The sequence below is a fragment of the Sinohyriopsis cumingii genome, chromosome 3, assembly GCF_028554795.1.
Source record: "Sinohyriopsis cumingii isolate HCF-2022 chromosome 3, ASM2855479v2, whole genome shotgun sequence".
Lineage (NCBI taxonomy): Eukaryota > Metazoa > Mollusca > Bivalvia > Unionida > Unionidae > Sinohyriopsis > Sinohyriopsis cumingii.
Genome location: NC_142963.1, coordinates 79,262,441 through 79,277,495, shown reverse-complemented (window position 1 = coordinate 79,277,495; position 15,055 = coordinate 79,262,441). Strand labels below are relative to the sequence as shown.

The 15,055-nt window shown below is 33.5% G+C and overlaps 1 protein-coding gene across 1 annotated transcript in view; it reads right to left on the bottom strand.

The window, feature by feature from the left end:
* Nucleotides 1-14,779, bottom strand: part of LOC149803171 (cadherin-23-like) — a 59,251-nt gene extending 44,472 nt beyond the window's left edge. Inside the window, exons 1-4 of the mRNA XM_089951349.1 lie at nt 14,652-14,779; nt 9,553-9,633; nt 4,177-4,391; nt 437-478 (exon numbers count right to left, since the gene is read on the bottom strand). Of these exons, the coding sequence (XP_089807475.1) occupies nt 437-478; nt 4,177-4,391; nt 9,553-9,633; nt 14,652-14,670 (357 nt within the window). The 5' untranslated portion in view covers nt 14,671-14,779. The remainder of the gene's footprint in view (nt 1-436; nt 479-4,176; nt 4,392-9,552; nt 9,634-14,651) is intronic.
* Between the last annotated feature and the right edge of the window lie 276 nt (nt 14,780-15,055).

Genomic DNA, 15,055 nt, shown 5'->3' with positions numbered 1-15,055 from the left:
TTGTACCCATGATACACACACACACACACACACACACACACACACACACACATATATAACATTATGATGAATAAATAGTATGTGGAAATAAATGCCCTTCATGTAGATCTCATTGCATTATTATCATTAAACAGCTTTACACTGGAGTTATGTAGTTACAGCAAACTACTGATACCTATGATGTACACACACAGACAGACATATATATATATATATATATATATATATATATATATATATATATATATATATATATATATATATATAACATTATGATGTATTGTACGTGGGAATTAATACCCAGCATAGTAGACCTCATTGTGTTATTATAATTAAACAATTTTACACTAGAGTTATGCAATTGTAGGAAATAATTTAAGGTAGATGAAAAATCAGTTAAGTTAAAAAGTTTATTATTTAAAGAAAACTTGCTCACCAGTATACCACAAAGAAATCTAAACTGAAGACTCTTACTTTCCTGAAAAAAATATAGAATTAGTGATTTTGATTTTCCTTCATAAAAAGAAGGGCATGTTTTGTATAACATACAAAAAGACCTGCCCCCCACCCCCACCCACAAAATGATTCTATAATAATGCAAACTGCAACTAAAGAATTATTATGTTAGTCCTTTTGAGATAGGCTAGATTTTGTTATCAACATTTCTGTTTCACTTGACAAGATATAGAAACAGAATGGAAAATAAACCTTGAAATGTTAATACATGGAATGGATAATAGTCAATAAATAGAGCAGAAATGCAAACTCATAAGATTTTGGATTATTACACAATGCAAATTTTCAAATAAAAGATATATGTAGAAACTAATTGTAGTTTGCACCTTTTTAGATGCAATAATAAATTGTGTTCACTTAAAACTCGATTCATAGCAATAATTGTTTGAATTTGCTTGTTATTTTAACAACAATAAAAAATTACAATGAATTTTTTGTCTTTAAATCTCCACCTCAGATTGAAACAGTTTCACTTTTGAAGACCAGGGTTTCACTGATTCCACACTGCAATTAGTAATCACTTTCTATTTTTCAGGTTTTGTACATCCATTATAGACCAAACTGGCTGTCAACATGAAACTTGATTAACTCAGCTTCATATATGTGCACTGCAGATAATAGAATTTCTTTACAACATTCTACCACATTCTTAAGATACTTCACCATTCCAGCAAGGATTTCTTGACTTTTCAAATGACCATTTCAGGACTTGTTAGGGTTTTGAAAGGTTTTGAATTTTTTACCATACAAAATGCTTAATGGAAAATGCATCCATGCTTTTCAAATGACCTTGAGGTTGTCTGAGGTTAAGAGTGCTGTATCTAAAATGGTACATTACTCAATGACAGAAAGACACAATATACAATAATGTGTGCATAAAGATTATAGCTTTGTAAATAGTTTGTCATACATTTTTTAAAACAATCTTTAAACAATAATAATTGCACTAATTAACATATCTATATTTCTACACATGAATGTGCACATCTTCCCAATTCTAAATCTGAAGTATGATTGCTAACACCTGCCATGGTTTGGGAAATGATCATACTGAAAAACTTTAACCAATTTTAACTACAATGAGGACACTGTTACTATTGGAGGGATAAAGACCAGTGGGATACCTATGCCTTGTCTATGTTATGTCAGATGGGAAACATTAATAATAATAATAATAATAAGGACTTTGTATAGCGCCTAATCTTTAGAAGCTCTAAGCACTTTACAACATTAGACAACACCTATAGCATAAAAACATATATAATGATATGATTACAAAAACAAACACCATGAAATTAGAAAACATAAAAAACATACTGAAAATATTTAGGGTAGGAAACATTATTAGGTCTTTAAGTTTGTTCTTGCAGTTGAAATAAGTGAGTTTAAAGAGCACTCTTGAATGGTATCACTGTGTCTTTGTGTCTAAGTTCAGTGGGCAATTCTTTCCACGTTGCTGGGCCCTGGTATGCAAAAGAATGCTGTCCATATGACTTTGTTTTCATAGTGGGAATAATGAGTATAAGATTGTCAGAAGAGGAGTGTAAGTATCTTGCTGGTGTGTACACATGGGTGAGGTCAGATAGGCATGTTGGACTGGAGTCCGTCAGCAAAACGTAGCAGAGAGAACAAATTTTGTGTTTGATTCTGGATCAAATGAATAGCCAGTGTAGGGTACAGAGCAGCAGGGAGGTGTGCTCTGATAGTGGTACTCTAAGTATAATCCAAGCAGCTGTGTTTTGAACTTTTTGAAGTTTCTGGAGTAGATATTGAGATGAACCAGACAGAATTGAGTTACAATAGTCCAGTCTTGAAAGTACTATTGAACACACAAGTGTTTTAGTGGCATCAACTGAAAGATATTTGCAAATGGAGCTGATGCATCTCAGCTCAAGGTATGCAGCCTTGCATATGTTCATGGCATGTTGGTGCAATGTGAGAGTATTGTCCAGAGTAACACCTAGGTTTCGTACTGATTGTGTGAATTTGATGTTGGTGTTGCTGATATTTATTGTTTGAGGTAAAGGATGTGAATGAGAAAGTCTTTGTGTTGTGATCAGAATGGCCTCAGTTTTATCATCATTCATCTGCAGCTTGTTACATGTCATCCATGATTTCACATCAGAAATGCACCTCTCTACACCTTGGATGGTAGCATCAACTTCAGTTGGGTAGCTAGATTTGGATATTTGGGTGTCATCAGCATACAACTGATAAGACACTGGATGATCATCTATGACACTTGAGAGCAGTTGAGTGTATAGAATGAAGAGAACAGGTCCAAGAACAGACCCCTGATCAGGTTTTGTGGAAAGCTAAGAGAGTGGTGTTACTGTATTTGAACTGAGACTGTGCAATAACCTAAAGGAAAAAAATTAGATGGGTATAAAATGTTTGCATTACTCAATAGTACATGTATGGAGAAAAAACAGCCTTGCAAATAGTTTATGGAACAAATTGTTAAACATTTTTGTCTGGTAAATATTGCATTAATTAATATTACATTTTCTAAACTCCTAGAACAATAGTTCTTTAAATGCATATCATCTTTTATGAGTAAGATATTAAAACTGTTAAAACATCATTTACTCCTACCTACATTACCCGATACATACAAATGAATAGTAGATGACTGTGTTTTCTCAAAATGACCAGAAATTGGTTTACTGTTAATTCTTGTGCATGTGCATTAGTGGTTCATACATAACATTTAACTGAGCTAAGAACACAAAAAGACTTGAGTGGTGATTTAGGCCTCACCATATTTTTCATGTCACAATTGCAGGCAAAACACGTCCCAGATCAATAAATAATGCACATCGTTCCACCTAATATATTTAGTATTAAATATCATGAAATTAGCCAATTATCAATCAGCTAGTCAGAACATTAATTGTTAATGATCACTCCCAATGACAATCGGATAAACAAATTTCAGTGATGTTTGTTATCATGCATAATGGACAACACAGTTAATTTAAATAATTAAAACATTCTACAGGCAAGTCTCACACAGAGTTCTTATTAGCATTTTAAATATGTGTAGACAATTCAAATTGAAATGCTTCTTCCTCTGACTAAAAATGAATTTTGGATTATCAAAAGCACTGTATATTACAGCTGAAAATGTTTAGTAGAATGAAATTAACATAGCTGTCACGAGTTATGGTAAACATTTAAAAAAAATGTAACGAAAATGTTAAAACCTGTATTTTTCTTATTGCGTAACTTGACCATAATAGTATCAGGCCCTGCTTTCACACAAAGACCAAAGTAAGACTAACATATTATCTCAAATTTTGTGTACTGATCATCTGGAATATACAACAGAATAACTGGAGTAGAAAAATCCAGTAAGATATTTCACAGATTGTCATTGAGATACAGATTCTGAATTTCACTTCATGATAATTTTACAGTGGGGACAGAAAGACATGGAGCTGAGTGCCTTATTTAAAGTCTGATGAAATTGGAGACATTTTTAATTATCATTTACATCAAACAAATGCATTCTATGAGACATTCAAACCAATACACTGGCAAATGGGTTTTTCATAATACATGTAATAATAATAATAATAATAATAATAATAATCATAATAATAATGTTAATAATAATAACACCAATAATAATCATGGAGTTGACATCAAAATACTTACCATACATTCTTGGTCAAGGTCAATTGTGTTGTTTAAAATGAGGTCATACTTATGTGAGCTTTGATTATATCTAAATTTTAGAGGTTCAATGGAACATGCTTTTGTAATAGCATCTACAATTGTAACTGAAGGAGGTGCTGAACAGGAACAACCAATGGCTACTCGAGTCTCACCACACTTGTCGCTGCATTCAGGGATACTAGTCACATAATTAACTGAAAAAAGAAACATAAGTATAATTAAATTGCTCACTATATCAAGAAATCAAGAGACCATATTTGTTAAATGTTTTCTTAAACTTTTGTAAGCATGCACCACACTTTGTTTCTTGTGCTTGTTATCAGTAGTTTGATATATAGAGCTTCTCAAATGAGTAATGATTTAATACTGAATTTATGAAATAAGATGAATAATGTCCAGCCTTAACTCCCAAAAGTTGGACATTATTCAAATAATTTCATAAATTCAAGATTTAATTATTACCAATCTGAAATTTAGAGTGAAAGCAGCAATACTTTGTTTTAAACTGGCTCAGAGCAAGCATATTCATTTGTTGCAGTTAAAAAATAGTCACAGTTGAATTAATACTGCTCAGTTCCATGACAAGTAACACTTAAAGGTAGATTCTTTTACAAAGAGCAACTGTCCTTCCAAATCAATAGAACATTTAACAGCATGGAAATTTCTGTGTGATGTCACATATGTAGTTAGTTGACTCTGTTTAGTTAAGTCAAACCAGAATGTTTATAATGTTTCCACATGAAGTATATCAATTCCACTACTAAGCATTCCAGTTGTTAGATATTCGGGGAAGGGGAGGAATCAAGTATATTTTAACATCTGTCATGGTGGTACATGAACTGAAAATTAAGATCTTTGTCTAAAGTTTGTGCTTATAAGATTCTGTAATTTTGGATTTTCAATATACACAAGTACTTATGACCAAACATTGTTCCTCTTCCCTGCAACTTTGTTTTAAATATCTGAGACAAAATATAAGCAAGCATCCCATTTATATATGTGTCAGTTTAATTTAATTGTTTGTAAGTTGTAAGATCTTTTTATTTTACAATTTCATTACATGTCAATGTAATGTAATTTTATTTACTAAAAATTTGATATTTTCCAGAAAATTCATTTTGACATGAATCTTTTCATAAATACCTAATACATGTAATATAAACACTGTTTCTATTTTTGACTTAGTTCCTGGCCTTGATTGGGAGTCAAGTAAACAACTTCTTTTTTTTAAAATAAATTGTTGGTGTGAGAATGGTGGTGGTGAAATCGAGGCTGTACTGTGCTACGTGCCTTTAGACTTGTAGATATTTTCTAAATCTTTCTAGAATGTAATCATGTGACCCTCATCCAGGAATCTGTTTTGCATTTCAAGTTACTGTATAATCTTTGTTTATGGAGATATTTAGTCGGTTGGGGATTTTTCTCTACACTGGAAAGTGTATATTGTGTCAGTTGGAGTAATAATTTTTATTCAAATTATTTGGATTCTAAATGAATAATTCTTTTTCCTGGAAATATTTAAGTGCTCATACAGAATTATTGGACAAAGACATTTATTTAAATTTTATTCTGAAATTCAAACACTGGATTATTATTGACTGTGGAATAAAAAGAACTGTAGACAATACTACACCATAAAGGATACAGTATTCGTCATCACCCTCCATTTTGGATTCTTCATTGGGGATCGAACTTGAATTCATTAGAACATTTCATTATTAGGACTTCTAAAATATTATTTGTGGATAATTCTTGGATTATTTTGGGACTTGATTCTTAAAACTGTAAGTTCTTATTTTTTCATTTTTACAGGGATTTTTTTTCAGTGAAAAAAATTATTTGTTAAATTTTTTCAAGCTTGTTGTTTTCACTCTTTCTTTTGTTACTGGTTTTTTTTTTGTCAGCCTAAACAAGTAACATAAGAATTGGGTGCTCGTCCTCGGATGCATGAAATTTGGCAAAAATATTTCAGAAAACTGTTTTTTAAATTTTTTTAATTCTCCTAGCAGTTTTAAATAAAAAATTACATAAACCCCCGCATGGAGATCTGCTCATGCTCTTTGGCAGAAAACCTCATCCGACCTTAAATTCGCTTTGCTGCCGCAGGCATCTGCGCTGGTCCCAGACTTGATCTTTCTGGAGTCTTTATAAAATAACTCTGTGAACCTGGACAGATTTTCCATAAAATTGATTTCAAATGATCCCTCAGTGAGTATTACATCAACTCGAGCATGGCCAGACTTTGTATGTTTGTATCGAACATCATCAAATGACCTACAGTGCTGCAAAATATCTCAGCCATGGCATTTCCTCCAATGGACTTGGAAATTACCTCAAAGAATTTCTTCATTGTCTGCACTGCTTCGTTTCTTTGGTATTGTTCATCGATTCTTATAGTCTTTGAAGGTTGCTAAGTCTGGATGCCATCGATATATTACAGGTCAAAGGCAATATCTAATTGATTTGCCCTTGTCAACTCAGTCAACGTCAACAACTTTAAATTTTGTCCCACAAAATCACACAATGAATTACCACGTTTCTTCACCGTGCTCGTCAAACGTGATTCCTGACCTGGTCAGTTTTTCAAGAAAGCCCCAAATACGTATTTGAAAAATTGGACATAATTTTTAGCCATTTTGAGAAAACGATGTGCTGCATTCAGACTAGACATGAGACTTTCATGTGACGGCAAAAACACACAATTGATAGGTCAATTTTTATTTCCATATTAGCTATGGACGCAGATGTTTCATGATAACTGCGTCAAAAGGTGATATTTTCAAAAACATTCTACTCGCTGCTCTTATTTAATATAATAGTCTCATTTAAATAGAACCGGACGCCACTCAGATTGTTCTTGTTGATAGTATTTTTGCTTACCATCCAGCACAATGATGTTCCAAGAATTATTTATGTTTCAGACAGAGCTGATTGATATTGCTGTGAGGTACTCGCGTGAAGGGCAGTCGCTCCTGTGTGGGTAACGACCGGGGCTACATTCAAACCGATCGGGGTTTAATTACTAACTGCTTGGTAGTAGGCACATGCGAGTGCAAAAATGGGAGTCATGTGCATGATGCCAGAAAAGTTTCCATGTGCTGTGGGTCGCGATTAGATTTCATCTGGTTCGGGTTTAGAAACCGTGCTTTTATAATTTGTAGAAACATACGCCTCTGTGGAGTCTGCGACACACTAGTGATGAAATTCATTTGTACAAATTACATCCATTCATATAAAATGTCTCTTTCAGTGGAAAGTAAAGAGTCATGGAAAGTTGAACATATTAAAGCAAGACAATGATCTTAAAAATAGGACTCCAAGTGTGGCACGAGCCATGCCTGCTAATGATGACTTATAAGAAGACTAAGGTACATTCCTTAATCTTTAACAGCTTTGATGTAATAGATTGGACAGAAAATAGTGAGGAAAACTTAATGAGCATTGACCTTGAAAATAGGAACCCGTATGTAATTTACAACATAACGTAAATTACAACTCTGTGGTCTTAAAATAAGTACTAGAAAAGAGTGAGAAGCAACAAACTTTGTAAAATACAACAAATAAATTATTTACCTTGAAAACAAAGTGAACATGTAAAAAAAGAACTTAGGGTATTGAGAATTAAATCCCAGATAATCCCATAATTACAGTCACAAGTCATAATACATAAAGTTCTGAATAAACTTAAGTAGAAACCCAAATTAAATCCAATGGTGTTAGTGTTGATGTGCCTGTGGTGGCCTGTGTATTGTTGATGTGCCAACAGTCTTTCGTTGGATCACAAATATACAATCCAAGAATATATCATTATTTCAAATTGAGGTATAAATTTGAGTCTCTAATTTAAAAAAACGTTATGTTTGAGCACTTCCGAAGAAGAATAACTTAAATGAAACAATTGGAATAAATAAATTCCAGCCCAAATGAATTTCCGGACAAAACAATAATGCAACTGATTCTGCTAAGATTTTCAAGCACAAATAATTATTTTCTAGAAAAACAAGATTATATCGTCTACTTGACCTCAGGTCACAGTTAGTATTTTCTACAAAAATAATATTACACAATGGAAGGTTTCCTTCTGGAAGGCTCCAAATATTTACAAGATAAAATCTGGATTATAATTAGAAGTCTATTTCTAAAATAATATATAAAATGTATTAAACAACAGGTAGACCTGGCACTTCATAGGGAATTTCCAAAGTTCTAGACTCAGGTTGAGAGAAACATGTTGTTTACGACACCAAAATCAAAGATGCAGGTCAGGTAGAAAATGATCATGATTTTGGACAAGGTCAAGTCAAACATACACTATTACATTATCTATAGCATATAATGGAATTAAACGAATAAAACCTAACAAACAATGCAAATCAAATACACATATAATTCCGATAAATAAGTATATTTTGATTACTTAATCTCACAAAGTTGAAAAGTTACAGAGCGGTAGGTGTAGTAAGATGAATAACTATAATCTTGAATTCTGACCTTTACCAGTAAAAACATGACAGCGTAATACTTGACATATTTTCCATTGATGATGTATAAGTGTATCAATGTACGTTACGTAATCTCAGACACCTTCAAAACTAAAGAGCGAAAGGGAAAGTGTGGTGGAAAACGTAAAATGCTGGGACGTGATCTTGAAATTAAAGAAAGTACACCCAATGTGATACGCCTCACACCTTCTAATGACGATGTATATGTATAGCAAGTTTCGTCCCTCGAACGGCTCATTATGGAGGAGAAGCTAAAATGTGACGAAAACGTAATATTGTGAGAGCTGACCTTGATCCTGAAGAGAGAGCTCATCTTGATCCTGAAGACATTACACCAGTGTGGTGCGCGACACTTTATAGCGATGATGTATAATTATATAAGTTTCGTTCCTTGATCTCAAATTGCTTTGAAGAGTTATAGCGCAGAAAGTGTGCAGAAAAACTTAAAATTCGCTATACACCTTAAAATCATGATGTACATAACGCTGAAACGAATGTGCGACCGACGGATGGAAACGCAAACTATAGCTCTCTAATTATATCCGTAAATTTATATTATGTCTACCACATGTAAATCCATATATTTTTATTCTCCTTTGTCTAACCCTAAAGCATTAATGTGACTATGTGATAGTCTGTTCCTAATCTTTGTCAAGTAAACCCAAGTTGGTGTAATACTTATTAAGTAAAGTCGGTCTTAATGAGTTAGTGCTTTCTATATTTAAATCACAGGACTACCTTGTTATTTATGTAGATAGATAGATAGATAGATAGATAGACAGACAGATCCTACTAATACATATAAAAATAGCTGTAGCAATCGAATGTTCAATAGACAGAGATGAGCATTTACCTGGTGTACAAGAATCCGCTGCCATTGTACCTTTCATACACCAGATTGTGAAAATGATGACAAACCTTTGGATCTTCATATCTACAGTTAAATAAGTTGAGGAAAACAATAAAAATTCGAAGGAAGAATAGAGACAGAACCAAACTCCACGGGCTTTAACAAACTTTGTGCACATAGAACACAAACCAATACATGTAAAATCATGAGAAATTTTCTTTTGTGGTTATTGAACATTGGCTGCACTTTTTGCATAAGAGCTAAAATAAGTTTTAGTGTCTTTCTGTGCCGTTAAGAAAACAAAATGAACATAGGTTTACGTTTGTAAGCATGTATTCTCCCACTGCAGCAAAACAGTTAATGTCCAAATTGTAAAAATACACAGATTGCCCAAAGAGATGTTTATCTTCAAAGTGTACACAGACAAAGTGAAAAATATATTAAGTTAGGTTAGTCAGGTCACCTACTTATGGCTATAAATAGACCTAACAAAATGTTATTATCAGGCGCTTTCAAAATTAATTTACTAACAGGATTTACACTTTTAATTAAAGCACGAGCTAAACCAATACAGAAAATTACAACAAAGGTGACCCTAAATAATTATCTGAAATTATGATAGCATCTTGCTAGGTATGCATATAACAAATGTTACTTCATATTCATCCCAATGTTTTTATTCAAAAGGGACAAGTCCAAAAGAATATAAAATAGTTAGCAAAAACATGCAAGAAACTTGCATAATCTGGATCGAAATATAATCAGGCCGTTTACTTAAGTCAGTCTATAAATAGGCCTACTAAATTTCACTGTCCATGTAAGCAGGTGTCTAAGTTATTTGTGCTAAGGATATCTGAAGACAAGAAAGATAATAGCTAATTATTTGTGTTATAATCACAGAAATGACATAAAAGTATAATGAGGTTATCAAAGGGTGGGTAAAAACATGCTTACCAAATTTATGTTGGGTCCAGATTATGCGGTTTCTGCGATAGTGTGCTTATTGGATTTTCACTAACAAAGGCCAAGTATACATCTTTATTTAAGCTAATATATACGTATATGTTTTTAGTTCAGGCATGCTCAGTGTGCGTGTATGAAATGAATGTCATCTTTGGATCATTTTTTTATGCTCTGGGAAAGGACGCAGATAAATTAATTCGTGTCCACTCCCATATCGTTCTAAAAAATGAAAATAAAATATGAAAGTAGTAAGACATCTAAAACCTATTAAATGACTTAGATATTAAAACGATCCGTAAATCTAACCAAATCATTGATATATGGACGTAAACATGCCTATTAAGTTGAATTTGTCCAATGTCTAATGATATTTGTATCATCGTATTAACGAGCTAGCCATTACGGACGTAGGGTGAGATGAATGAGATCAAATTTAGATGTTCCTGGTACACTTGCAGTGCAGGTATCAAAGCATGGGACAAATACATGATATTGCCAATGGTTGTCTATTTGCAAACTATGTAACTTTCAACGGTTACAGAAACGTTTACATTGTTTTGGATAGATAGGCTTCTGTCATACCAAAATGCATTATGTCTCAAAATGAGTCTGTATTAAATGTGTTATGAAACCTTCATTTTCAAAAGGGAAGAAAGAGAATGAGGTGGGGGTGAAGCAGAGGAAGGGGGGCATAAATAAGAAGCGAGAAACTAGTAGCACTGGGGTTACTCACCGAATTCTAATAGAATATATGTTTGGGTTTAGACCGAGATAAGGAAATCCCAGTCAAGGGGTTATATTTTTTGTCTCCCCATGAATCTAGGTCGACTGGGATTTCCGTGTCTAGGTACAAACACCGACATGGATTATTTTTCTCACCCAATTTTTAAAACTAAATAAAAATAACCCAGCACCCTTACAATTTAGTTAGCGGAGTCAAAACACAGTACTATTATTGCTTCTCACTCTATATAAAGGTCATCGGGTTTTGTACACTTTTATGAAAATCTGAATAATTATCTTAATGGATTCTAGCTATATATTCCGCTCTTAGAAAAGGAAAAAAAAATGAAGAAAAAAGTTATAGTTGTTATGTGTTGGAAGTATTGAACAATGAGCGTCTCGAACCACGTGCTTTTGTTTATACTGCGCATTAAGACGAATATGTTAATAAGGCTATGGGGTGACCGTTGAACCTAAGTACACAAGTTCTACGCATTAGAAAAAAGAAACATAAAATCATTGTATATTATTACTGTATTATCACATTTAACTGATGGATGAAATATGAAACTGACAATAAATAATTTATATATTTCAAAAGGTTACGTTTTAACTTTATCAGTTCTAATTTGGAAAACTTTCTATGGTAGGCAACGATACTGTGCAGTACACTATGAATAAACATACAGGGCAAAGTTCAAAAGAAGTGTGTAGCCATATAAGGAAATATTTAATTCATGACATTTTGGAAATTAATATTTTCTGGAAATATGGCAAGTGTAGCTATCACTAGTGCAATGATACGCTACATGGAAATCTTTTTTTGTGGAATAACATGTGGACTGGTGAATGAGCTACTCCGGTTCGTACGTAAATGAGTCTACGTTTGCAATGGCATTAATATATTTGATTCAACTCGGATAGATTCTGGATGTTCGACAAAGTTACAAGAAACCAGTTTGACGTAACACATTTCTGGTTTTGCAGGTTTTTCAGTAGCTCTTGAGAGAGTTTGGTTTTGTACGGCTAGTGATGTGAATTGCTTGTGTGACTGGAGCATCAAATTGTTTGGCTTGTGTGTGTGTGTGTGTGTGTGTGTGTGTGAAAATGTTTTGTACGGTGTTGTCAAAGTTGTAGAGACATTTGTTGTTTTTTTTTAAAGTAGTTCCTAGCGGGTGGACACACCATGACTGAGACGACAGGTGTGAGATCACCAGGTTGAGACAGAAAAAGTAAGGTCAGCAAGATAGATAGATTTCTCTGTCGCATGGGTGAGGAAAATTAGTCTCAAAGCGAAACATAACATAAACAGTCCAGGCAGTCTAGATTCATTCCATGTAATCTAGATTCGAAGACGTTTTTCACCAGTTTAGGATGAATGTCAGAACAGTTGCTATAAAGGCATATAAAACACTGGGTTGATATAACATTGGCGGAAACTTTCATGCAATATTCTTCAAGTCTTATTAATAATATCGCCTGGGCACAATCAGCTAAAATGGCCGTCTATCTTCGGATCCGTCAAAAAAGCATTAGTAGTTAGATAATGGGAAGGGGTATGGGGATAAATTTTTATAAACGCATGCAGATGTCGCTAATTTCAAATAACGCTCGTTTCTTTAATGTCGACATTTGAATGCCACGTTTCTGAGCCCGTAACTTCAGTTTGGTACAACGCAGAAAAGTCAATGATGGCTTGATGAATAGAAAAAATATCTCAGAAGTAAAACAAGCCATATGGTATGGTCGTGTGCCTTTAAAGACGGAAATAGCAGAAGGAAATCGAGGGTCGTGGGTGGAACGAAGTATTTGCAAGTTCCGTACCTTCTCTCTTATATATTCTGATAGAGAGGGTCCTGTGTCAGAACGGGTCAAGTGGTAATCTTAGGTAGTTTTGTCACTCTGTATAATTTTTTTCCTTCAGATTACTGTTTTTTTTTTCTTCTCAACATCAAGCTCGTGTCGAGCACCTGTGTTACAAAATGACCACACTAACATAATGCAACTCTGTACAATATTGTTTTGTATGTGTAAAAACAAACCCCGTAGAAAGGTTAAAACGCAATGCAACACAGAAAAGAAGATATGCGTTAAAGATATACAAAAGTGAATGCGTAATCTGAGCTTCGTTACCGGCATTTATTTCAGTAATAATGACAAATCTATTCCATTTACAATGCTCGTCATTCAACTCGTTACCGCCATTTATTTCAATAATAATGACACATCTATTCCATTTACAATGCTCGTCATTCAACTCGTTACCGGCATTTATTTCAGTAATAACGACAAATCTATTCCATTTACAATGCTCGTCATTCAACTCGTTACCGGCATTTATTTCAGTAATAACGACAAATCTATTCCATTTACAATGCTCGTCATTCAACTCGTTACCGGCATTTATTTCAGTAATAACGACAAATCTATTCCATTTACAATGCTCGTCATTCAACTCGTTACCGGCATTTATTTCAGTAATAACGACAAATCTATTCCATTTACAATGCTCGTCATTCAACTCGTTACCGGCATTTATTTCAGTAATAACGACAAATCTATTCCATTTGCAATCTATTCCATTTGCAATGCTCGTCATTGAACTCGTTACCGGCATTTATTTCAGTAATAATGACACATCTATTCTATTTGCAATGATCGTCTTTCAACTCGTTACCGGTATTTATTTCAGTAATAAAGACACATCTATTCCATTTACAATGCTCGTCATTCAACTCGTTATCGGCATTTATTTCAGTAATAACGACAAATCTATTCCATTTACAATGCTCGTCATTCAACTCGTTACCGGCATTTATTTCAGTAATAACGACAAATTTAGCCCATCAGCTCGTTACCGGCATTTATTTCAGTAATACTGACAAATCTATTCCTCTTACAATGTTCCTCATTCAACAGCATCGGCAGAATTTTTGAATATTAAGACAGATACCACTAAATGTATTCCGCAGTTGGTAAATAATTTACAGAAAAAGGCCTCGAAGTCGTAGGTACTTATTACGATCTAGAGGTAATCGTAATTAGCTATGGAAGTGCAGATAGCTAGGTTTTTCAATTCATCTGTTGGTAGCGGGTTGAATATATTTTTCTACACTTTGATAAGTCTAAGTGCCCAACTATTTAAAACGCAAAATTATCTCATTATTTTGCCGTGGTTACAGCTCCAACTCTGAAGGGTTGCATTTGATGTAGAGTAGTCGACAAAATTATATCCAACCTATAAAAGTTAAAAATAGCATAAAATGAATGGACAAACAAACACCGTGACATGAACAGAAAAAGCCATGTATGTCTCAGAATCATGGTTAGGCCGATCCGTAACATCCATAAACAGAACTGCATGATTTTAACAGGTAATTAGTTGATTGGTAAATATTATAACTACAGATTCTTACCTGTTAATGGTGATGTCATGCGCTATCCAGTTTAAAACAATCTTTCATGACAAATATTATTATTTAAGGAAATAAATTCACTGTGTCCGCCTCTGCCCTTTATCAGTTTGGGTAATGTTACAATGACGGGGAATCTGATCAATGATCACAGTGTTATCTAGTGTACGTGTTGTCTATGAGATAATAATGTACTAACTGACTTGTAAAAGGAAGGGATGGGATAGTTATCGTTTGTGACACAAAGAGATAATAATAATAATAATAATAATAATAATAATAATAATATTAATATTAATAACATGCGCATAGCCAGAAAATAATAACAGAAGTACAGTGTGAAAATATGGCGACGAAAATGACCATATGACGACAACGACAATAGGAATTTAACATGACCGCCATCT